The following is a 25,795-nucleotide window of genomic DNA, read 5'->3' on the forward strand; positions in this document are numbered from 1 at the left end:
CACTGAAGAAAAGCAATACCTATCGCGCTTCCCGATGACTACTCACTGGCCCTTACTATCCCGGCCAGTATCAAAGACGCACCAGGGTTGGCTTCCGTCTTTCGAAGGAAATTCGGTCGAGTTGCAGAACTTCAATGCCAAGTGCCAGCTCCCGCGAAAGCCTTGAAATAACAAGATGCATCACGTTTCCTTTTCTACCTGGTAACAAAAGACACTGCTTGTGACCAACCTACCTACCGAGATGTATGGGAAGCCTTACTTCAGTTGAGAGAGCACGTACTAGAGTCCGACGTGCAAAAGTTAGCCATGCCAAAGTTGGAGTGCCGCCAATTAGATTGGAGGGTTATCCGAAGTATGGTGGAGGAGATCTTTAATGACACCAAAATCCATGTGTTAGTCTGGTGCAATCCGCATAGTTACTGGTGCGGAGAGAAAACCGTCCCTTGTCATTTTTTTACAACTGGAAGTTGTAAAAGAGGGTCCAGTTGCCGATACCACCATACCGTTCCAGTTCCAATCCCGACAAGGTTCCAGGAGGAAATATCTTTTAAGAGGGGGGCAATGTTACGATAAATGTGAGTCTTACCGGGTCCCCGCTTATATCTGCTATTGGAACTTTCCAGATGAGGATCAAATAATATACCAGCGTTCCGATCGAAGCCGGCATGAATTTCTAGATAAACAAATCAGGTATAAAACGGACGATTTGAGATTTAAAAGGACAGTCGAAAACAAGTGTCGATTAATAAATTGTTCGCGCGGCTATTTAAATTGTAACCGGTGTGAATGTTTTAAATAAATTATAAATATAAGTGTAAATAAATTATTAATATTTAAGTGTTTTCTATGTAGATTAAATAAATAAATGTATGTAAATAAACTCATAAAGTGTTGTAAATTGTAGAACATTTTATAATAAATAAAGTCAATACTTACATTAAATTTATAAAAACAGTTCAATAGATGAGCTGTCGACAATGAGTTTTTGATATATTTGACTTTTTTTATAGTATTTTTCTTCATGTTAATGTTAAGTTCGGTAATGCCACTCTCTTATTTATACATCGATGATTGAATCATGCTTTAGTTGAAACAATAATGATAGTCTTTTATACAACCGTAGGAAATTGTTGTGTGCGCGTATATTCCAGTGCTATGATTCTTAAATTCGGTCCTGATGCGCCGCTCGTGGCAAACTGGCAACGTGGTCGGCCATTCTCCCGTACAAAATACATTGCCTATCGTACCTGCACTGCATTCTAACTGTGGCTTCTACTATAGTAGATCTTGCTTTTTAAGCCCAGAGCAAAGATTTTCATTTAACTTTTTATTAAAAGTCCAATATAGCTCTATCTGTGTTACTTATATAAAATGACTGTAAAATCTTTCTCTTTTCATATGCGCCAGTATAATAATGGCACAAGATTATTCCTTTGGGTAACCTCCGCTTTGGATGGCGGAGGATATATTACACACACAGTTGCCAGATTTTTTATAATTTATGAAGATAAAATGAAAAGGACGCAATACAATTAATAGGCATTAAGACGTTTTCAAGATTAAAAACATGTTTCTGCATAAAAATAAGATGGGTCTTTGGCACTACCTCACGGGCCGCCACTGCAATAGTCAAAAATCGGGTTGGAATTTGTATAAAAACGAAGAAATACTTATTGAAAAAATTTATTATAATCGACTCGTCTACATATTGTTCCTTACAAATGAAACAATTATTAACATTATAATATTATTGATTTATCAATTACATAACATAACAATTACTATGTTAGTGATTATCATCGTTATCGCAATTTTAGTCTTGCAACGGCGACTTTTATTCTTTGATATCAATTTTTTTGTACAATTCTTAAAAGAATAATAATAATTTTCACATATTTTATATAAAAACACTTTAATAATGTCTTCTTAAGAACGACATAAATCTTATTTTTAAAAATTTAGTATTTGTTTTATGGGATAAGTACTACTTTGTTTAATAATTTTCAGAATCGTTACACAACCAATGTCAAATTTAATTATATTTTGTCGTCGTATTGTGACATTTGAATAAAAATTTTAATTTTGCAAGTTTTTCGGTAATTTAAAGTTTAAATTATCTTTGCAATCTTATAAATGCAATATATTTTTAATTCATTACCTACCCATAGTCACCAAATAGAAAACTTTGCGTGTTTTCTTTATAAGCAATTCTGCTTGTTCATTGGCGGATTAATACATTTATGAAAGGTTGTCACTTCATCTTTTGCGCGGTCTTCCGATACTTCTTCTGCCGATTGGTGACTTATCTCTTGCTATTTTGACGACATGGGTCTCCTCCATTCTGCTTATGTGGTTATTCCATTCTTTTTTTTTATTTTGTGTCTATTCATTTATACACTGTACGTTACATTTTCTTCGAATGTTTTCACTTCTCTTTCGATCTCTCAGCGTATTTTCTGTAATTCTTCTCAGTACTCTCATCTCTGTCGTTTCCAGTTGCGTTGTGGCTGTGTCGGATCTTGTTTCTGAGACGTATGTCATTATTGGTCTTACACTGGCTTTATAAATTCTTGACTTCATCTCAGTGTCAATGTATCTGTTTCGTCATATAGTGTTATTAAGGCATCCTTTCTTTTTCTGAGATGAGATAGTCATATTAAATTCTTTTGCTCTTATGTTAACACTGTGGACCAGTCTTTGCAGACTATCTTCATCTTGGGCTATCAATATTGCGTCGTCTGCGTAATAGAGTATTTTGATTTCTTTGTTTCCCATTCTGTATCCTCTTCCTTTGTTAACGGTTTTGATGATTTCATCTATGATCAAATTGAAGAGCATGGGGCTCAATGAAACCCCTTGTCTTATTCAGCTGCCTATTTTTAAAGGTTCTGTAAGTTGTCAATTTATTCTGACTTCCATTTTATTGTTTTGATAGATGTTATCGATAGTTTTTATAATATTTAGGGGAACTTCTCTATTATACAGAAGATGGATTACATCTTTGAGTCTTACTCTGTCAAACGCTTTCTTTAGGTAAATTAGACACAGAAATGCTGGTCTATTATACTCTAGTGATTTCTCAGTAATTTACTTTATAACGAATATTGCATCTGTACACGATTTTTAAGCTTATCCTCTGATTTATTACCACTTGTAAAATTTTAGCTGTAAGTTTTAGCGTAGTATTTTATACCTCTGTAGTTTTCTGGCTGTTTTTTATCTCCTTTTTTAATAGTAGAAATAGTTCGCTCGTTCTCCATTCTTCCGGTATTTTATTTTGTTTTATAATTTTATTAATGAATGTTGTTAATTGTTCTGTCATTGCTGCTCCACAATATTTTAGTCCCTCGTTTGGTATCCGGTCTTTACCTGTTGCTTTTCTGTTCTTCAGGTTTTTAAGTATTTTCTGAACTTCTTGTACATTTATATTAAGTTCTTAATTTGTGGTGTTTCCAGTTCTAGTGTCGTTTGTTCTTCCTCCGCATATAGCTTTTTAAGGTAGTCAATCCACGTATCCTTTTGTATGTGTTTTGGTTCTATTAGTTCCTTTACCTTCGTTCTTTGACCTCTTATGAAGCGCCATATTTCCTTTTAAAAATAGAAATGCAGCAGTACTTTTAAAGTACATAGTTATTTTTGTCGTTTATTTCTGTATGTTGAAAATTTTACTCTTCATTTAGGAGTTTGATATAATTTCTTGCTGTTATGGGTTGTTGAACATTTTATGAATGCATTAAGAAATATTTTGAACCCTAGACGAACAGCTGATAGTGCAAAACAATCCCATCGAATGGAAAAGAGAAGCAAAATATCTAGGAATCACAATGGATCAAGTACTAACCTTTACGCAACACGTGGACCAAACCAAAAGCCAGAGCGGCAAAGAGGACTCTCTTTAGGAAGTAGGTAGAAGAAGCAAATCAAGACTAAAAACAAAAATAAGACTGATTAACAGCATCATACTTCCAATAATAACATATGCATCTCTCGCATGGGGACACACAAATGAATCAAACGAAAAGATAATACAAGCAGCACATAATAACAGCCTCAGAAAAGCAGTAAATATATACCCCGATACGTTTCTAAACGTTTCTTGTTCAGAGAACTAAAACAAGTAAGGGTGATACAGGAAGGAAGAAAAAGCCAGAAGTAGGTTTGCAGAATTAGAGAATCACCCAAGTTCGATCCTGCGAGAGATAATAAGATATGATGCTTTCCATCGATGGAAGCACAAAAGACCAAAACATATTAAGTCTAGATAATCGTAGATGTACCAACAAAAGACAACCCAGTACATAACACTGGCAATTTTAACAATGACTAATGACATCTCTCAAAAAAAATTACAAAAACCCAAAAAATGGCTTTAGTCACTAAAAAAATTACAAAACTACTAACATGAATGCGAAATCCACCAAAAAAAATTAACATAAAACGCTAAACTCGGACACGAGAGGCCAACATCCTCCAGCGCCAAGTCGCCGAACTGGGAGTAGCCTTGTAGCCCGAGCAAGCGATTTCAGATTCAATGATGTCACCAGAGATAGCAGGAAAAGAGTACCTTATGCTAAACTGCTTTACGAGTTCTTGCACAAACCATACATACGAGTATGTATGCTTTGTGAGTTCTTGTACCCAGGACTTCCACACAAGCATTTTGCTGAAAGAGAGTCCCTATTACGCATCAGAGTGCTATGGGGGGAAAGGGATCGCCCAATGAATTGTAATCACCCGAGTGTCTTTCAAGAGGTGTACAAGTCTCACAGGCTGGGTTAAATTAAATTGCTTGTTTGCTTTCCTCGGAACTCTCTTTGTCTGGTAATTCTCTATAGTTATTGTAGTTCGTCGTGTGCCTTGAATTATTTTCAGTAGACGTTAACTTTCTTATAGAATTCTCTGAATCCTTTCTCTCCATTAAGGTTTATATATATTAAAGTTTTTTATTTCAGAGGTTTCCTTTTTTCTTTTGTGTATCCTATTTTCTTCTATTCTCTTTATCTGGCAATTCTCTACAGTTGTTCTAGTTAATCGGGTAAGTATTTATCTCTAAGCTTTATTTTTTCTTTTGTTACATTTTTGCATTCATCGTCAAACCAATTTTTTTTACGAGTACTCAGTTTCTGTTTCTATTTAATCTTTCTGCTGCTGCTTCAATATTTAATTTAATGTATTATAAAGTAATCAAAAAGGTGTTAATTTAATTAAAATTTAGAAACTAAGAACCCTGTTCAAAAATGGTTCACAAAATAGTAAAAAACGATGTCTAAAATATATTTTTACGAATAAGATTCTTAGTTTTAATCGCAGATTGTGTTTTTTATCTATTAAATAATCGTGCTGTACCCTATACGCGTATACAGCAAATTTATATAATTACGAAACGTACAAAAAATTTGATATTTTAAAAATTATATGCAGCTGTCTTACAAGATAAAATCTTTTGATTTGTATTTTAAATTTAATTTTTGAATACGACAAATTTAAAAATTTAAAATTTATTATTTTGTTTTTGATTTTGATTATTCATATATTAAATCGTTTTACAGTCACATTTAACACGTTATTCGTTAAGATAGTTTAAAATATAACATATACTAATAGTCTAGGTAGTTAGTTATTCATTTAAAAGTGGGTAGTAATGATATTGAAATATGTTGGTGCTTGTAAAAGACCTGATAAAAATAGGTATTGACAATTACCTGTATTTTAATGAAAACCGTTGAGATGGTCATTAGGATACTTATTTTCAAGTTAACCATAATAATATGTAATGAATGTAACAATTAATGTGATATTAAGGAAATAAGTCTAAAGTAAATGTCCACCTTCAACGTCTATACAAGTTTGTAACCGATATTCAAATGACCGAGCCACATTTCTTAACATTTGTAAGTCAATTTTATTAAAAGCTTCTATTATTCTATTTTTCATATCATCTGGCGTTGTTGTAGACTTCTGGTATAGAAGGTCTTTTATATAGTCCCACATGAAAAAATAAATTTTGGAGAATTCCGGTGATCGCGGTGGCCAAACAGTTAGTCCTCCTCTGTCAATACACCTCTCAGGAAAGGTATTATTTAGATGATTGTCGAATATTAAAAGGTAAATTTTGCAGTAGTATTGGCAAATGATTATTTAGAAAATTCAGATATATCGCATCATTCACACGACCATAAAAAAAGGGGGTCTATCACATAATCGCCAACAATACCACCCCAAACATTTACAAACCACCTAGTTTGACTATTAGTGTTAACAAAATTGGAATTGCTTGATACATATTAATGAAAATTATGCCGATTCACCGTTCTATTTTTATGAAATGTAGCCTCATCTCCAAAAAGTACATAATCGAAAAAAAAATCGGTCTCCTTGCACTGGCTGCTGAGACCATTGGCAAACAGCTAATCTGCGTTAATAATCATCGACTGTCAATTCTTGATGTAACTGTATGCGGTAAGGATGCTGTTTATGTTTATGAAGGATTTTTGCCGCCGAAGTTTGACTAATGTCATGTTGACGTGAAATTTCACGAGTGCTGATGTGGGGAACTTCAGTAGTAGCTATCAGTCCATCATATTCCCTTTCTTTACTTAGAACTTAGAATAAAGCGATCCATTATTTTTTCAAAAGCTCCTGCATTTGGCTTCCTCCGTTCAGGATATCGCTCGTGATATATTCTGGATCCAAGTAAGCAATTTCTCGAACTTAAAACGAACAGTAAAGACAAGCCACACAGACCGATTAAAAAGGTAATAATATGAAAACTGTCATTTCCAAAGCCTACCGTTTACGGTTAAAGAATATAAAAACTGCCATTTTTTCAAAGCCTACTATTTTACCTTTGTAACTGACACGAATACTGTCATTTTTTCAAAGTTGTAACTAACACAAATGGATTGTTACCTCAATTGTATATTGTTTTGCTTTCTGTTTTGTGTGAGTTGTTTATTGAATAAAAATAATCTTGTTATATTATTATACAAAACATATTATTTTATTATTTATCACATTTATCTATCTATCTATATATCTATCACATTTATTGATAAATTTATTGCATATTGTTGTGGTTTATATTTTTTGCTAGTTACTTATTGAATAAAAGTAATTGTGTAATATTATCACTAAATACTTAATACTTTGAGTACCGAAATTTGAAGAAAAGTAAAAATATCTTGGAAAGTAATCAGTTCAGGTATGGGGAATGCTATATAAAAATGAAAGAGTATCATGAATACAATATTTCTAAAAAATAAAATATAGGGTGATCCATTTAAAAAAATTAAGAAAATCGTAATTTTGTTTTGTAGTTCACCCTGTATACACATTTTTGTCAATGATTTTAACTAAACTTAATTTAAAAACTACAATATATTACTTACTTTATTATATAGAATAAATAATTGTTTATGCATCACTTCTTTATATACATGGTGTTGATTTCATAGGGATTTCGAAATTAAAATGGTCATAACTTGTTTGACCAACAAACATACCTAATACTTTTTATGGTAATACAAAACCCAATACTATAAGAACAAGAATTATGAGAAGAATTAAAAGTCCCATTTAAACATTTTTGTATGTTTGCTATATCACGTCGTTATTAATCACTCTGTAGAATTTCACATATTTCCCAAATATGGGTAATATCATTGCCTACATTTTTTCTAAATAAGTTTTTTGGATATTTTATACCATAATGGAATTATCGACCGATATTACAATAAAAACTCACCCTGTATATATATATATATATATATATATATATATATATATATATATATATATATATATATCAAAAAACATACCTCAAAATAATTACTACTTTAAACTTTATTAACTCACCGACATTTTGAAAATCACCTACTAACTAGACTATAAGAGAATAGCAAAAATATTAATAAATTTTCAATTTAACAGTAACATAACTTTAAATAAAGTATGGACAAATAAAAAATATCTGTAGATAGTCATTGACCCATACATCATTTTTATAATTGTAATCGTTATCTTAATTTAAGTGAACACAGACAGCTGCTTAAAATTTTGCAAGTCTTAAAGTTCCTCAGGAACCATTTTAAGTAACGCCATTTTCTTTTTCGCCACTTTAGAAATAAGTACGTCGATTGGTTTCGTGGTATCGTACAAAGATGGAGCATTGAAGATGATTATGCCGGTTCCAACGATGCAAGCCAACGTAAAAATCCACAAGAAAAGTCTGTCGAGCACCATTGCCACATATTTCCAATCTTCTGCAACCTAAAATGTATATCACAATACATATCATGTACAAACTTTATTTCTACAGTGAAGAAATTATTAAACATAAATATAAAATAAAATAATTACTATTTTTGTTGGGAATAAGCCACAATTTTACTTTGAAATAAGTTTATTTGACGTTTTCATTTCCACTTCGGAAATCAAAAATTTCAAATATTTGTGTTTGGTTATAACTGGAGAAAGGAAAATGGAACCAGAAATCAACAACAGTCAATGCGACTAAGTTTACTAGACATTAAACAAGAGAAAACGCAGAGAGAAAATCAGTATCAGCACCAAAATAAAAAAATTATAAAATCAAAGTAGAAGACCGCAAAAGAAACAACCAAATCATCATCATCATCAAAAGTGGCTCGACAATCCGTTGTGGATCTTGGCCTGCTCCCAAAGAAGTCACCATTCCTGTCGATTCCTGGCAACTTCCCTTCATCTTCCGACACTTAGAAATATGTAGGTCTTCTTCCACATCATCAATCTATCTTCTTCGTAGTCATCCTCTACTTCTTGTGCCCTCTGGTTTTGAAAATGTTAATCTCTTCGTGTAGTCGTGATCTGACATCATAGCAATGTGTCAAGCTCATCTAAGTCTCTGCACTTTAACGAATTTCAAAATATCTGGATCGGTGTATAAATGATATAGTTCAAAGTTGTATGACGCCATAGCCCATTTTCATTTACGGCCCCAAAAATTTTTCTCTCAAAAATACCAAGAACTCTTTTATCATTTTGAGATAAGGTCCACGTTTCATCCCCATATATTAAAACCAGTCTTATTAAGGTCTCGTATATATTGAGCTTTACTACACGTTTTTTATTTTTATTTTTTAGCTGTTTCTGGAGAGCGTGAACAATTCCGTTTGCTATTGCTATGCCTCTTTTTATTTCGTCACTTGTCGTGTTTGTTGCGTTTACTAGGGATCCAAGATATGTGAATGCTTTGACTTGCTCAAAGGTATGGTTGTTAATTTGCATTCTCTGTTGGATATTTCGGGGTTTTTTCGAAACCAACATGTATTTGTTTTTTTCCTCGTTTACAAGCCTAATTCACTTGCCGCGTCCGCAAGCCTTGTCAAACACTGCACCATGTCTCTCATACTTCTGCCCACTATAACTATATCGTCAGCGAATGCAAGAATTTGCGTCGATCTATTAAAAATACTTTCATTCATTCTAATATTTAATTGTCTGATTGCCTTTTCCAAGGTACTATTAAAGAGGAGACACGCCAGCGCGTCCCCCTGTCTTAGACCATTATTAATGTTAAAGAACGTAGAGTTTTCTCCTTTAATTCTAACGCATGAGGTTACATTTTGCATTGTTAGTTGAATCAACTTAACTAACTATCGTTGCAATATATAATGTGGTTTTTTTCACACTGCCATATTTTGCTTTGAAGTTGACGAAGAGATGGTGTGTATCTATGTTACATTCTAGTGACTTTTCTAGAATTTGTTTATTTGTTTGAATTTGATGCGTAGTTGTAGTGTTTATACACAGATGCTAACAAAGTAATACCTCTATAGTTCTTACACTTCAGTCGATCACCCTTTTTATGCAACGGACATATTATTCCCTTTAGCCACTCTTCTGGTACCAATTTATTCTGCCATATAAATACTGTTAGTTTATGGATTGCTGCAAAAAGTTGATCACCACATTTTTTATACATTTCCGAACAAATTTCATCGATTCCTGGGACTTTATTATCTTTGAGTTTTATAATGGCATTTGACAATTCTTCGCTTGTTGGGTCTTCACTATTTAGTTGACGATATAGATTTTGTTAATTGTCTATGTTGTATCCTCCTTCAATATCGTTTATATTTAGACGTTCGCTGAAATGTTGTGCTCATCTGTTTAGAACTGAGTTTTTATCATGTAGAATTCCACCGTTAGTGTCTTTACAAATTTTTAATCGTGGTTTAAATTCTCGACGGCTAATATTTAAGGGTTTGTAGTATTTCCTCGTTTCATTTTTATCGAATAAACTTTGTATCTCATTGAGAGTGTTCTGTTCGTATTCCCTCTTCTTATGTCGATGGATACGTTTTTCCTCTCTTTTAAGACGTCTATACTCTTCTATTATTCTCCATGTACAACCTGCGTCGATGGTTTTTTGATATGTTGCGTTCTTTCTATTTGTGGCCACTTCACACTAATGATCAAACCAATGGTTACTTTTTTCTGACTTGGTTTTGCCCAATATTTCAACCGATTTCTGTAACACAATATCTCGTATATTTGGTTATAGTTGGTTAAAGTCTTCTTCTTCTTTTAAGTTTTTCTGTCCTTATTTGATCTTCTATTTGCTTTTTGTATACATTTGCAGTGTCGGGATCTTTTAGTTTATTAATGTCGATTTTTTCTCTCGTTTTCCCGATCTCCTTTTTAAATTGGATATTCTGTCTGGAAACAGCCAAACTTCAAAGTAACATTATTAAAGAAATTTACCAACGAATTTATAGAAGTTGTTGAATGAAATTTACTTTTTGAACAAGATACTTATAGTATATTATGAACAATAAAATCACAAAAGAAAAAGAGATCAACACAACATAAATGGTATTATATCCTCAAATACCAGGCTGAAAAAATAATAAGTTTTTAAAATAGATGCTATTATCTATCATAAATAAAGAAACAATTATATATAATGAAAACTAAAAAAGCACTACGTACACTTTCAAAAGAATCCTTATTCCTAACATGTTGAGCAATGAATCTGGAATCGGCAATTGTTCTTTCCATATCATGGCTATCCAGCTTGTCAAACGATGGACTTATATCGCTGGTACCATCAAAGGTATTCGTCCTGCAACTAGCAGGACTGTACAGATCTTCATCACCTCCGGTAAGAGGTAATGGAAAGGGAGGTTCTCCAAAACAAGAACCCAAGCCCCCACTGTGAGGTACTTCAAACCTAGGGGGTGGAAGACCTAAAACAATATAATATAAAAAAATACCGTAGGAAAATTATAAAATTGATATTTATTATTATATTTAACCGATATCATTTTGATCGTTGGTGAAAAAGGTGTTCATGGATCATTTAGCATGTTTTAATTATAAGTATAGTAAATATGACTCAAAGTGATCTTTCGCAACTCCATGTTACATCTCATTTTGGTGCTTGATTTTGCAGGTGTGACATCGATATAAATAATTTGGTGATCTTACTCAAAAGATACATTATTGTTACTGGGGTAGAACTGTTTCCACAATTCCTTTTTTGCTTCTGTTACCACTTTTTTTTTGAAAATAGTTCTTAACTTCTTATATTCCAGAAGATTTTCTTGTATTTTTTGTATTTTATATCTATTGAAAGTTCTGTAAGTCTTCTTTTATAGCATTTTGACAGCAATTGTACTACCAAGGTAGGGGAAAGTAGCTGAAATTGTACCGGCGCCAATATTGTATCCCTTCTGTATTTATCCTTTATGAAGAAGCCAGAGTGCTCTTATGTTGTTTATTGGAACTAGTTACTACCAAGAGTTAAGTGCTGAAGTTCTAAAACGTTCACATTTGTCGATTTTGTTTTATCGAATTTTTTGCATTTCATGGTGTTTCAGTATAGTTTTCTAGTTCCATACGTAAGGTTACAGCTACTTTAAAAGTATGTACAAACCATTTTGATTCATAAATACAAGAAAAGCATGTATTTCGGGGTATAAAACTGAGTTGTTTCCCTTTGTCGGAGAGTTTTTAGGTAAGGAATCCTAGTTTATTTACATAAAGTGCAGGTTTCCCATATTGTACCACGCCGAATTGCCTATATTGTACCAGTACAAGTTTAGATACCATTGGGTATTTAAGACATATTTATTTTCAAAAATAAATAAATAAAAAATAACACACACCGTTCTTGTGTGTTTTAGATGCCCTAAGAAAAATATGGGACTTGAAATGTGGACGACATGAGCCGGGCTCTTCAAACATATCATAATGGAGACATGGGATTAAATGAATGCTGCAGGCAGTATGAAGTCCCTAAGCCTACCTTGCTCCGTCACCTTAAGGGGATCAATGTCAAAGCAAAAGAAGAAACGAAGGCTTTTGGCCGAGGCAGTGTGTTACCAATCAGTGGAGAAAGAGCTAGTTAATTACATTTTAAAACTGGAGACGTTGATGTTTGGTCTCACAATCAATGATGGTCAAAGGCTTGCATTTCAAATCGTCGAGAAAAATTAAATACCACATAATTTTAATAAAGAATTTTAGAAAAGAAGAAATTAAAAAGGAATGTTTACGTCTTTTTCGACCTTTTGGAAAGAATTGTTAATGAGAATAATATTGATGCAACTCGCATATTTAACGTTGATAAAACGTCAGCACTGTGCACAAATAAGTAAAAGGCAAGTTGGGTCAGTGTCCAGTAGAGAACGTAGAGTCAACATGACAGTTGTTTGCTGTGCGAATGCTTCAGAAATTTACGTTCCCCCTATGCTTATATTTAAGCGTATGCGAATGAATAAGGATTTGAAAGTTGGTGCTACACTTGTAGCATCAAGTACTTACAAATTTATATCCAAGGCCACAGGTTGCTCCTGTCGGAGAGAGATGGGCGTGGTTCTTTCAAACATATATAAAAACTGTATTATTTTAGAACTTATTATTGGGCACCACCCCTCGTTAATCTCGAAGGGGGACGAGAAGAAAAAAATAAGAATTTAGGGAAAGTTTTACAAAAAACACTTTTATTTCCAAGTAATGAACAAAAAAAACAATATTAAAAGACACTGTAAAAGTTACGTCGTTCCAGAAAGACATTAAAATATTAACTTATGTTTACGTTATTTGGTTGTGAGAAGTGTTTTTAGAATCGTATGTAAACAAACGTTCTAATATCACGATGTTAAACTCAGAATGCATTTTATGTATTATCCCAAATTTTGAAATTCGTTCACATTCAAAGAAATATAGTTATTTATTAACTACGAATATCTATTATAATTTTAGATAAAAATAAGACACTTCACTAATTTTAAAAGTTCATAAATATTCCTCGCTTGCTCAATAGAGAATAGAAATATGAAATTTGGTACAACCTGATTTATCCAAATGCTGGTGGTTAGGAAGAAAAGGCTCTTTTTACCCTCTAAGTATTGATTGGATTAAACCATTTTATTAGGAATCCTTTTATACCATTAGGTATTACTGGACTGAGTTTAGAATGTGTTACTTCGAGTCAAATAAGTATATTATTTAACATCTCTAGCCTCACGATAAGGGTCTCTTTTAAGAGACCACAAAACAAAATCACGTCTTCTTCTTCTTCTTCTTATTCTTTTTTGGGCTATGTTCTAGACAATTTACCCAGTTTACTTCGAGGGTAGACACTTTTTGTCTTGCTTCAGCAATCAGTGTCTACCTACACTTATATTCTTCCTTTGTTTGTTTTAGGTTATTCTACATGTATACTTGTGCTGGTTTTTTTTTCTTCACAAGCTAAAATATTAGTAATACAACACAACAAAGGTATAAACTTTTCTCGCTCGGGGGTAGCGTCCAAGCTTTGCACACACCAGAAATGCTACCAACAGATAAGGTAGAAGCACCCAGGACTGAAGGAATATCATAGTTTATAATTTAATATTAAAGGTAGAAATAAAGTTGCATAAGGTGTTGATTGTATTTTCATTAATATTTGTGAGAATTGTACAAATATTTATGGGGTGGGAAGTTTAGTTTTAGCTAATTCGGCATACAAGTCAAAGTGTGGGTTTTGATTTAAGTGACATTCTAATAAAATATGGTTTAAGCCTCCCACTTGGCCACATTCGCAATAAGGATCATCTTTGACTCCAATTCTGAATAGATGAAGAGGGGATGAGCAATGGCCCGTTCTCATACGGATGATTGTAGTTAAATGTCTCCTACTGATATATGCGAATTTATTGAACCATGGTAGTGTGTGGATTCGTTTATTAATTTTGGCGTAGAATGAATTGCTTGTGCCATATCCTTCGTACCATTCAGCTGCCCAATTAGACCAAATCTCTCTTTTCAAGTAGGGTGTGAAATTTGAAAACTCTAGCTTGATATTCATGGGAATATTCAGGGAACGACCTATATTGGCAAGTTGGTCGGCCTTGTAGTTTCCAGTGATACCAGTGTGTCCTGGGATCCATGCTAGTAAGATTTTGATATTATTGTTCCTTGCTAGGATAATTCCTCTTTTCGTTAAATACGATATATGTTCTGTGTCTTTAGAAAACCCTGTTTTTTTAATTTTTTGTAGTGCACTTTTGGAGTCAGAAAAGATAATGGCTTCTGTGATATTTTGTTCCCGTATAATTTGGACTGCATGATTGATCGCAGTAACCTCTGCTGTACATATTTGGGTATGATTTGGTAGTTTAGATGAAAATGAATAGTTTATATCTGGGGAAAAAACACCAAATCCCGCATTTCCCATTGTGTCCGTTGAGCCATCTGTAAAGAATTTTTTGTATGAATGGAATTTTTTAACTAAGTTCACAAAATTCATAAGATTGAATTCATTTTTTGTAATATTTTCATTCAGAATTCCTAATGGTTGAAGTTGTAGTTCCAAGTCATATTCATGGCAAGGAAGAAGTTTACTGGAATATAGGTTCTGCAAATAAGGTTGGATTTTTCTGATAGTTGCTATCAATATGGGTTTTTCCTTATTTCTCCAGTATTTATTGTCCATATTACAAAGTGCTTCTAATTCAATGATTGATTGAATGACAGGGTTGTTTTTAATGCTTAGGTTTTTTAGCAAAAATTTTGTGGTGAGCCATTCTCTTCTGTATTTTAATGACAGTTCTCCAGACTCTGATAACAAGGCTTGGATTGGAGTTGACTTCATGCATCCTGTGATAATCCGAATACTTTGGTAGTGCATCTGATCTAGTTTCTTCAATATATATTTAGGGCACGTAGATAGGAATTGACCCCCATAGTTTAAATGACTTAGGATAAGTGCTTCATGGATCAGTTTTAATATTTTTGGGTCACTGCCCCACCATGTTCCACACAAGGCACGCATTACATTCAGTGCTTTACCTATTTTGACTTCCAGCTGGTTAATGTGTGCCTTCCATTTAAGGTTCTTCTGTAAAACCATTCCTAGGTATTTAATTTTATCTACCCACTCTATATGTTGACTCTTATAACTGATATTTCCAGGCATTATTTTGGTATTACCCCTTGTAAACAAGATAGCTTTAGATTTGCCCACAGAGATGTTCAAATTATGATTGTCCAGCCAGGCTTCAAGATTGACTAAATATTTGTTTAATTTTGATATCATATTTTTAACATTCACTCCCTTGATTAGAATTACAAAATCGTCAGCATACTGTATGACTTTAGCATTTTTGGGGAACACTTCGTGTATTGAGTAGGTATATATATTAAATAGCATTGGACTTAATGGTGATCCTTGTGTGAGTCCAGTGCTAGTGGTATTTGGGCCATGTACTAACCCAGAGTTATCTTTGACAAACAGTTCTCTGCATTTTAAAAAGTCATATATGAGGTTAGCTAAATCATGTGGTATATCCAAATGTATTAATGTAGAGTACAGTTTGTCAATATTAACATTATCATATGCTGAATGGATATCCAAGAATATTCCTATTGTACATTCATTATTACTAAATGATTTTTGGATTTCAGATGTCAAATAGGATAGACATTCTAAACATCCTTTACCCCTTCTAAAACCTAGCTGCAATGGTCTGAGGATTCCCTTATTTTCTATACGCCATTCCAACCTATTTTTGATCATTGATTCTAAAACTTTACCTACACAAGAGGTGAGGGCAATAGGCCTATAGTTAGTTGCAATGAGTTTATCTTTCATAGGTTTTAGGATTGGAATTATTAATGACTGTTTCCATTCAATCGGAATGGTCCCTGTACTTAAGCATTTGTTAAAAATTTGTAATAATAGTAATGATCCTGAATGAGGTAGATTTCTAATCATAGAGTATGAAATTAAGTCAAGTCCCGTAGCAGATTCCTTTTTAGAATTGATTATGAATTTGTATTCATTAAAGGTAAAAGGGGAACTTGTATTGCTAGTTTGTATACTTTGTTGATGTAAATGTATACTGGGAGGAGCCAAGGAATTCAGTATCTCTTGTGCCATATTAGGATCAGGAAGGGAGTTAATTGGGCTATTACCATATCCAGCTATTTTCCTAACTTTATCCCATATTGTCTTGATTGGCGAGTTTCTATTAAGGCCTTCTGCAAATTTCCTAAAATTATTCTTTCTTTTTTCTTTAAGGAATCTTCTAGCTATAGCACATTTGTTTTTTACTATTAAATAATTTTGTAAGTTGGGTGTTGATTGGAATTGCTTTGTTGCCTTAATTCTGTCTTTAATGACTTCAGCGCAAGATTCGTCCCACCATGGGATATGATACTGTTTATTAACATTTGATTTGTACAATGGGATGGACAACTGTGCAGCTTCATTTATTAGATCTGCAAATGATCGGTAGTTCTCCCCTGGAAATGATGTAAATGATGACTCTAATACTGAGGTATATTGGTTCCAATTAGCTTTTTTGAAGTTTCTGTTATTCCTTGGTGGCATGTGGATGGTAATGTTTTGGACACCAATTTTGCACATTGTGGGTAGGTGATCACTAAATCCTAGGTCAGGAATTATTTGCCATGATGATCTGGTAGCAATATTCTTAGATGTTATTGTTAGATCCACAGCTGATGATCTTTTTGGAGGTGGTGCTATTCTGGTATATGAACCATCATTTAAAAAAACTAGTTCCAGCTCATCTAATGTTTGGAAGATGTTTCTCCCATTGGAATTATTACAATGGCTACCCCAAGCCTCATGCTTGGCGTTCAGGTCTCCCATTATTATTACTGGTTTGTTGATTTCCTGGATCAGTTTTATCCATTTTTGTTTAGATATGGTATTTGCATTAGGGAAATAGGCATTAAGTAGGTTAATTTGGAATTTAGGTAGGAAGATTGCTTGCAGTTGAGAGTTGTTATTAAATTTATTACATACAGATATTTCATAAAATTCTACTTCATTCCTAATAAGGATGGCTATACTACCATATGAATCATCTCTATCATCTCTAATTACTTGATAGCCCTTGCATCTGATTATATGGTTATTATTTAACCATGTTTCATTTAGCAATAATATGTCAGGATTGTATTCTTTGATAATTATTTTTAAGTTATCCACATTAGCATTATATGATCTCATATTCCATTGTATTATAGTCAAAGGAGTGAAAGCTTTATTTTTTATTTTTATTTTGGGCTTAGTATTCTGAAGCATCAGATACTGTCCCATCTTCCATTAACTCATAGGTTATGTTATTTGTTGAGCTGCTTTTAATTGATTTATATTGTGATACATTAGATGAGTTAGGGTATAAGTTTCTTAGCAAGTTGTTTACAAAAGATAGTACCATCTCTTTATGTTGTGGTGGTAGTAATGATATTGCATGGGAGATTCCATGTTCAGTTTCCTTATTTGCACTGTAACCTTTTGATGTTGATGGCATTGATTGAGAATTTGTTGCCCAGTTCAATCTTCCCTCCGGATTAATTAATTGAGCACTATGTTGTTTTTTGTCATATCCTGTCATGTTTGGTTTCCTTCTTTTGGTGGGTTGAGATTTGACGATTTGGTTATATTTTGGTATACTTGTGTCATTCTTTATGGCTTCTATTCTTCTTTCTGTGATATCTATTATATTATTAGGCTTGGATTCTGTATGCAAGACAGGAAAATTCTCTTCGTTCAAAGAGTATTCCCTGTTTTCATTTTTTGGTATTTGCATGTTTGCTTCATAATATGAGATGTTAGAGAAAGACATTAGGGCTTTTATTTCTTTTTGCCGTTGGAATTCTTTACATTTTTTATCTTTAGAGATATGATCATGATTTTTACAGTGTATGCAGTATGTTTCACAATTCGAGGCTTCCCCGTGTTGGTTTTTCCCACAGTTCTGGCACTTTGGGTTCCCTCTGCATTGATTATTACTGTGACCATATAACAGGCAGTTTCCACACATTAGGACTGGGCTGACATATGGAATAACCCTCATGGGTAATCCATACACAAGCACCTCCCTGGGCAGTGCTTTTCCTGTAAATGTTACGCATATGGTGGTTGTTGGTACATAGTTTTGTTCTTTTCCCTCTTCGATAATTCTCCTATTTAGTCTTTTTATGTCAATTACTTTACAGGATACTAATTTTGTTTCGATTGTATTTTTAATTTCTACTTCAGATATTTCTTTACATATGTTCCTTATTATACCCTTACATGTGACATTGTGATTTGGGATAAAGACATCATATTGTAAACTTTCTAATCTCTTATCATTCACAAAATGGATTTGCCGATTTAAAATCTTTAAAAACAACACCTAACCGGTTTTTCCCTTTACGGTTAAATTTAATAATTTGCTGTAGGTTTAGGTTAAATATTGTTTTAGCAATACTTAAGATGTGAAAATTCCCTATATTTTTGTCTTTTCCCTGTACATATACTTCGAAAGAACCGGAATCATATATATTATATTGGTTATTAATTTTTTTTCCACTTAAATCAAGCGGGGGGTCAGGAGGTTTATCAGGATCGAGGTTAGTGTTAGTGGTCTCCATTTTCGGCTGGAGGAACCATGTCGTGTATTTTATTACTATTAAGTATGTATCCGGTAGGATCGGGTTACAAACAAAGGATTATTAGTAATAGCCTTATTATCTATATATATCAAAGGAGAAACTTTGAAATGCGTCTATACACTTTGACAGTTGTTTGACGTTTTTTCCAAATCACGTCTTAACAGTTTGACGTTTTAAGAAATTAAAAAAAGATGGTTATGGTACCCCTTTTCCGTACAAATTGAGACGATTGACAACTTAATGAACGTTCTCATCTAACGGATATATTTGGAATTACAGAAGAATCCTTGAGTTAATTAAAGTACTTGGCTGATAGATGGCGGGAGAAATTTTATTTTAAAAAAAATATTAATCGAAATTATAATGAATTTTCTAAATCTTTTGAAACGGTTACACACTAGGGAGTATGGTTGAGATATCAAAAATCAGGCTTGGTGACTAGTGATCTCTTTGTACAATGGATCCAGCATTTTATTAATCCTGTAAACCCAACAGTATAAAAAAAGTTCTTTTGGTACTGAATGGGTATACAACGCACTCCAAGAATTTTGAAGCAATTTTACGTGCTAGAGAGCACCATGTAATAATGCTACAATTGCTTGGGCATACGACCGATTGCGTGCAGCATTTAAATAGATAATTCTTTAAGCCTTTCAAAGGCTACCTCACTCAATCAGTTAAAAAGTGGTTTCGTTCTAACCCCGGATTATGTGTTACACAACTTCACGTAGCTGGCTTGATTTCTGAAGCTTATAGGAGAGCAGCAAGCATTGAAATTACAGTCAATGGTTTCTGAACTAGTGGAGTATGGCCCGTGGATTGCATGGTCTTTAAACATTATGACTTTTGTGCGGCTGAAAATTTAAATGACCATAAAGGCAGTGAAACTCGGGAAGATGGTGAAAATGAAGAGTCTAATGAGACAAACATGAAACCACTTAGTTCTACAACAGGAGCTAATGTAGAGTACAAAATAATCTGGCCTGAACTACCTAGTGCCAAAGAGAGTTTAGCTACGACTACTACACCAACTAGGCCTACTAAAAAAACTCGTGAAGAAAGTCCAAAACTTAACATTTTAATTGTTTCAATTTCCCCGATACCGAAGCCTCATCCAAAATCCAAGAAGGGAACTGCTCATGGCAATGGTTTGGATGGGAAGTCCCTATAAAAATAAATTAGAATTAGCTTAACAGCTACAGTCAGCGCAGTAACAGATAAAACAAATAGAAATGAAATTGGGGAAGGTCAAACCGAAATCGTCCAAGAAACTTGTAAGTGCTCCAAAAATAAAACTAGAAGGTAAAACTAGTATTAAAAAGTACAAAAAAGCTGTCAAGAAAAACAAGCAAAAAAGAAATGTGAAAATCTTACAGAGTTCTTCTAAATGCCGCGTCAAGCTCAAATCAACCTGACGTTGCTATAGAGATGTGTGTTGATGAGTGGGTCTGCAATTTGCGAGGAAAAAAGAATTAAAGACATGATCCAATACACCAAATGCCGTTCATGGAGCCACGAACTTTGTGCAGGAGTCCAACCTGTAACCCAAACTTTTTCTTACTTTGAATGTAAATAAAAATATTATGTACGTTCAAACTGAATAATTTCTGATATTGAAAAATAAATTGTATTAAACAACACATAATTAATGGTATTCACACTAAAATTTATTTTACTATACACTGATCCCTCTATAAAGTACTACGGGTACAATTAAGGTAACTCATGTTATAATAAAGGCAACTAGTTTTCTAAATTGTACCACTTGCAACTTACCAGGAAAACATACTTTTTTAACAGTAAAATCAATAATATTAAGTTCCAAAAATTATCATGTGTGTGTAAATGTTTATTATTTGTCTTAATAGATCGTTCAGTTAAACATGACGCATATTATTTAAATTTAAATTCAAAATATGTTGAGTGGTACAATATTAATAACTCTCGCCTACTTCTATACGATTTTTAACTATTTTCTTTTTTCCGATGAAATTATTTGCTGTGGAAAGTTTGACGGAGGAAAATTTATTTACTAAGTCGTATATATTGTTAATAGGGGATGGATCTGAAAAAGAATTCAATTGATTCTTCACTACATATGCATATGGTGGCCAATCCTCGATTTCTGAATCTTGATCGCTTCCATACAATTGTGTACTAACTGAGCAAGTGATGTATTGTACTAACGAAGGGTTTGCAACAGATAAGTCAATACCACTAATGTTTCCAGTAAAAGAATCAAATCTTGTTAGAGATAAATGTTAAGCAGAGTAATATTGGTAGTATTAATGACAGTTTCTATTATGTGTTATATCTATTAGATACTCAAAGTGTGTCCATTTAGATCTCCTATAATAATGTTAGACGATGGAATTTGATCTATAATATGAGTGATCTCTTTTATACTTATTTAATATTGGATGGAAAATAAATGTTGCAGATTTTTTTTTATTTTTAAATGCATTTTTACAATCTACTCATAAACAGTACATTGAGTAATTAGTAAATGTGATGACAATATTGCCTTGATTTGAGTACCGTCCACCGACAGTTCTCACCTATGTAAGCAGGTCTTCTGGCCAAGTCCTCTTCAGTCTTCGTTCCTCCATTGGTGGCTGATATAATTCACTGATAGTTGGCTGTGGTGCGTTGAATTACGAATTTTGTCCTTGTTGGCTTGAAGTGATATGACAACTTTTACGGTTGGTACTCCTAGGTCACTGTGGATGGTTCTTCTTCCTTTGCCCTATCCGTTTCGGACGTTGGCTATTAACAAGGCTATTTTGACTTTGTTTACGGCACCTCTGAACAGTTCGGTCGATGTTAGTCCGAACCATTGTCGCAGGTTATGCATCCATGAGTGTCGGCTTCTTCCCGGTCCCCTCCTACTGTCGATTCTTCCTTGGACTATTAACTGTAGCAGCCGGTACTTAGTATGCCTCATGACATGTCCGAAGTACTCAAGCTTCCGTTTCTTTACGGTGAAGATTATTTCTTTGCTTTTGCCTATTCTCTGCATTACTTCCACGTTAGTGATGTGGTCTGTCCAGGATATCCGAAGAATACGGCGATATATCCACAGCTCAAAGGATTCTTGTTTCTTTAGGGTGGCTTCCGTTGTGGTCCATGCCTCTGCTCCATATGACAAGACCGGGAAGACATAACACTTGACCAGTCTTAATTTTAGTTCCATTGAGATTTTACTTGTGAACCACTTTTTCATATTGTTGAACGCGTTTCGCGCTTTTTCAATTCGTGATCTTATTTCTGTTGACTGGTCCCATTTTGTGTTGACTGTGGTTCCAAGGTATGTGTATGTCTCCACTTGTTCTATTTTTCGGTTGTTTAATGTCAATTGCATCGGGGGTTGTTGTGTTCTGCTGATGAGCATGCATTTAGTTTTGGTTGTATTGAGTTCTAAACCATATTCTTGACTTGCTGTGTGTATGCTTTGCATGAGTCTTTGAAGCTCGTTGCAGTCATTTGCGATAATAACTGTGTCGTCAGTATATCTAATATTATTGATTACCTCTCCGTTTACTTTGATACCCTCCGAAACTTCTCCCAGTGCTTCTCTGAAGATTTGTTCAGAGTATATATTGAACAGGAGCGGCGAGAAGACGCATCCCTGTCGTACACCCTTTTTAATATCTATCTTCCCACTGTGTAAGTTGCCTATCTTTATCTCAGCACTTTGGTTCCAATAGAGACTGGTTATTATGCGCAGATCCTTGCCATCAATATGGCAAGTGGATGGTTGCATTGCTCAAATATCAAGGGTGTTAGCTATCATACGCAGTGTTTTTGATTGGAAGGTCTGCAAAATTTTTGTGTTTGAAAGCTTGTTAAAGCCGAAGTGTTCTACGCCGTAAGTCATTTTGGTTTTAGTATGTCTTTGTAAAGCAGAATTTTGTTCTCCAATGACAGTTGTGAGTTTCTGCCAAGTAACTAATTCATTTGTTTTAATTTTATATCGAGCTGATTTTTTGGCGTTAATGTGTTGCTTCCAGGTGAGCTTTCGGTCCAAATATAACCCAAGATATTTCACAACGTCTCTAGAAGGAATATAGGCATTGTTTAGACTAACTTGTGGACAAGTAGGTCTTCTTGTTGTAATTGTGATTTGGGCTGATTTTTCGATATTGACTTTAATTTTTCATTTTGTCAACCAAATCTCTAATGTATGCAAGTAATTTTGCAGCTTTTCAGATGCTATGTCTGGGTCTTTGTTTGAAACTAAAATAGCTGTATCATCGGCAAAAGTCGCCACTGTGATGTCATCTGTAGAGGTATGTCAGCAGTAAAGATTAGGTACAGGAAGGGACCGGGAACACTTTCCTGAGGAACTCCGGATTTACTTGGAACGAACGTTCGTTAATATAGGACTTCAGAATAAGGTACATAACGCTAGGCAGTAAAGATTTTAATTTATATAGCAAACTTTTGTGCCAGACTTTATCAAAAGCCTGCTGAATATCGAGAAATACTGAGGCACACATAGTCTTTTCTTCCAAACTTTTTTTGATTTTATTTACTATTCTATGACACTATTGGATTGTTGAATATTTTTGACGAAAAGCAAATTGATGTTCGGGTATTATGTTCTTGAGCGGTACAGTTTCGCTTATTTTATTTAGCAGGCGTCTTTTAAATATATTTGACATCAAGGGTAACAAGCTTACAAAATAAGAAGAAGGTTTTGTAGGCAGTTTAGCTGGCTTTCCAATCATTATAATATGAGCATATTTCCACTGGATTGGAAAATGGCTTAACTGCAGCATTCTATTGTAGATAATAGTAAGCGTGAGAACTGCTTTCCTGGGTAGACGTTTTAGGATTTTCCCATCGATTTAATCGTATATTGGGGCTTTGTGAGAGTTGGTACTCATTATTATTCTGCGAACCTCGAATGGGGAGAATGCTTTTATTGGAGGTGATAGTTGGCAGGTTGCATCTAGATATTCGCTCACTACATTATTATTTATGTTTTGGGCAACTTTTGGTCAGTCTGGGCCCAACTTCTATCAGGATTTCTTATTGGAGGAATTGGTAGTGTCGGTTTCTTGAATTTTTAAGTTACTCTTCATATAGAGGGGTCATCTGGAGAGAGATTATTAATATAAAAATTGAGAGCATTACGAGTTTTATTTAGCACTGACGTTAGCTGGTGTGTTAGCCTATTTAGCTGTCTCTTATCGAATTGATTTAGAGACCTGTGCCAATTTTGAACGCGCTCTTCTTTTCACGGTTAGAATTTGTTTAATATGTAATAGCACATCGTTGTCTTCAGGATTACCCGTTTTAGTTATAGGAGTAGATTCCCAAGCAGAGTTTTGTATTACAGCCGTTAGCTTTTGTAGTGCAAATTCCAGATCATCAGATTCTTTTATTCGGTGATTTAACGTTATGTTCTGGTTAATGGTGTTTTCAAATTGTTCCCAGTTTATTTATTGGTTAGATATTCTTAATGGCTATTGATTGTATATTATAGTTGTGCTTAATATTATTATTATGGCACTATGATCCGAATTAAGGTCAAAACTGGGCTCTATTTTTGAATGCGTGTTAGGTAAACCTTTAAATATTGCAAAATCTAGATCGGGAATTTTGTTGTTATCTGCTGGCCAGTATGTTGGATGTCCTGTGGATAAAATGTTGCAGATGTTAATAATTTTGGGAGTTTTCATGGTTACTGCTACTACTTCAAGGCTGATCTTTAAAGGTTTTTGGCTAGATTCCGATGAGTTATTAACTCAAATAGAAACTCCTCCACTAACTTTTTTAAAATCCCGTCACGTATAATACCCAATTATGTTCGACTGAAGTATTGACATTTTTGTTCCATATGAGGAGAACATTATATATTTTGAAGATATAACTGATATCAATGATACAAGGTAATCTTCTAATTTTACATCTTCTTATGAACTCACTACAATAGCTTGCTTTCTGGATGGACAGACTGACTTTTTTTAGGTGTTGGTGGTAAAGCCCATTTCTTGAACTAATTCGAAATTTATATTATCCATTTAAATAAAATTTGAAACTAGGCATTAGATCTGAATTCGGTCCTTATCAAAACTATAAAAGAGAATTAAGCCATTGGAAAAACAAAAAAGATAAGAAATTCTTGTTTTTTTTTTTAAATATTCGATGGTTCTTCTGTCGTTGTGAGATATATATTTTTATTTATTACTGATAATTGAGGCGGTGAGGCGGTAAAGAACTCTTTATGTTGTTCTCTGTCAGTCTAACAATACTATGCTTTTTCTACGATATTACCGTTTTTAGTGAAGTGTTGGCACAGCTGAGAAAGATTTGTGCCTCTAACTCAACTCTGTTTTGGTGAATTTCTGACACTGTGATTAAGGTTATGTTATCTTTTAAACTAAGTTTAAGTATATTTTAAAGTAATGGCTAGTCGTAAAGCAATTTTAGATAACGCGATGTCAAAAGGTGCCAAAAAGAAAATTGTTTAGAAAGACCATTAAAAAGAAAACGTGGCAAAATCTACGAGACAGAGTGGAAAGAGTATGTGTCAAAATTTACGGGAAAAACTGTACAGAGTAAGGTATTTTCTGTTATCCGTAAGTTTTGTGTAGAAAAATGTTTTGCAAAGATAACTTCGTAAGATCAAAAGCGTTTATTTTAGCAGGTTGTATGGCATTAGGGAAGCCTCCAGAAAGATATAGAAAGATAGAAAATCCAAAAATTAGCAGACAGTCTCACTGAAAATACAAGCTTAAAGCTTCTGGTTGTGATGTGCCCGTGTGCCGTTCCTTTTTTGTTGACTTATATCAAGTAGAAGTGAAGCGTGTAAGAATATTACACTCCAACTCCACTCGATGAAAAC

The 25,795-nt window shown here is 33.7% G+C and overlaps 1 protein-coding gene across 1 annotated transcript in view; it reads right to left on the minus strand.

Annotated features, from left to right (window-relative positions):
• Window positions 1-1,699: 1,699 nt before the first annotated feature.
• The window catches only part of nAChRalpha1 (nicotinic acetylcholine receptor alpha1), a 205,754-nt gene continuing 181,658 nt past the window's right edge, over window positions 1,700-25,795 (minus strand). The window contains exons 9-10 of the mRNA XM_072537798.1: window positions 10,972-11,228; window positions 1,700-8,268 (exon numbers count right to left, since the gene is read on the minus strand). Coding sequence (XP_072393899.1) covers window positions 8,065-8,268; window positions 10,972-11,228 — 461 coding nt within the window. The 3' untranslated portion in view covers window positions 1,700-8,064. The remainder of the gene's footprint in view (window positions 8,269-10,971; window positions 11,229-25,795) is intronic.

This window comes from Diabrotica undecimpunctata, chromosome 7 (genome assembly GCF_040954645.1).
Source record: "Diabrotica undecimpunctata isolate CICGRU chromosome 7, icDiaUnde3, whole genome shotgun sequence".
NCBI lineage: Eukaryota > Metazoa > Arthropoda > Insecta > Coleoptera > Chrysomelidae > Diabrotica > Diabrotica undecimpunctata.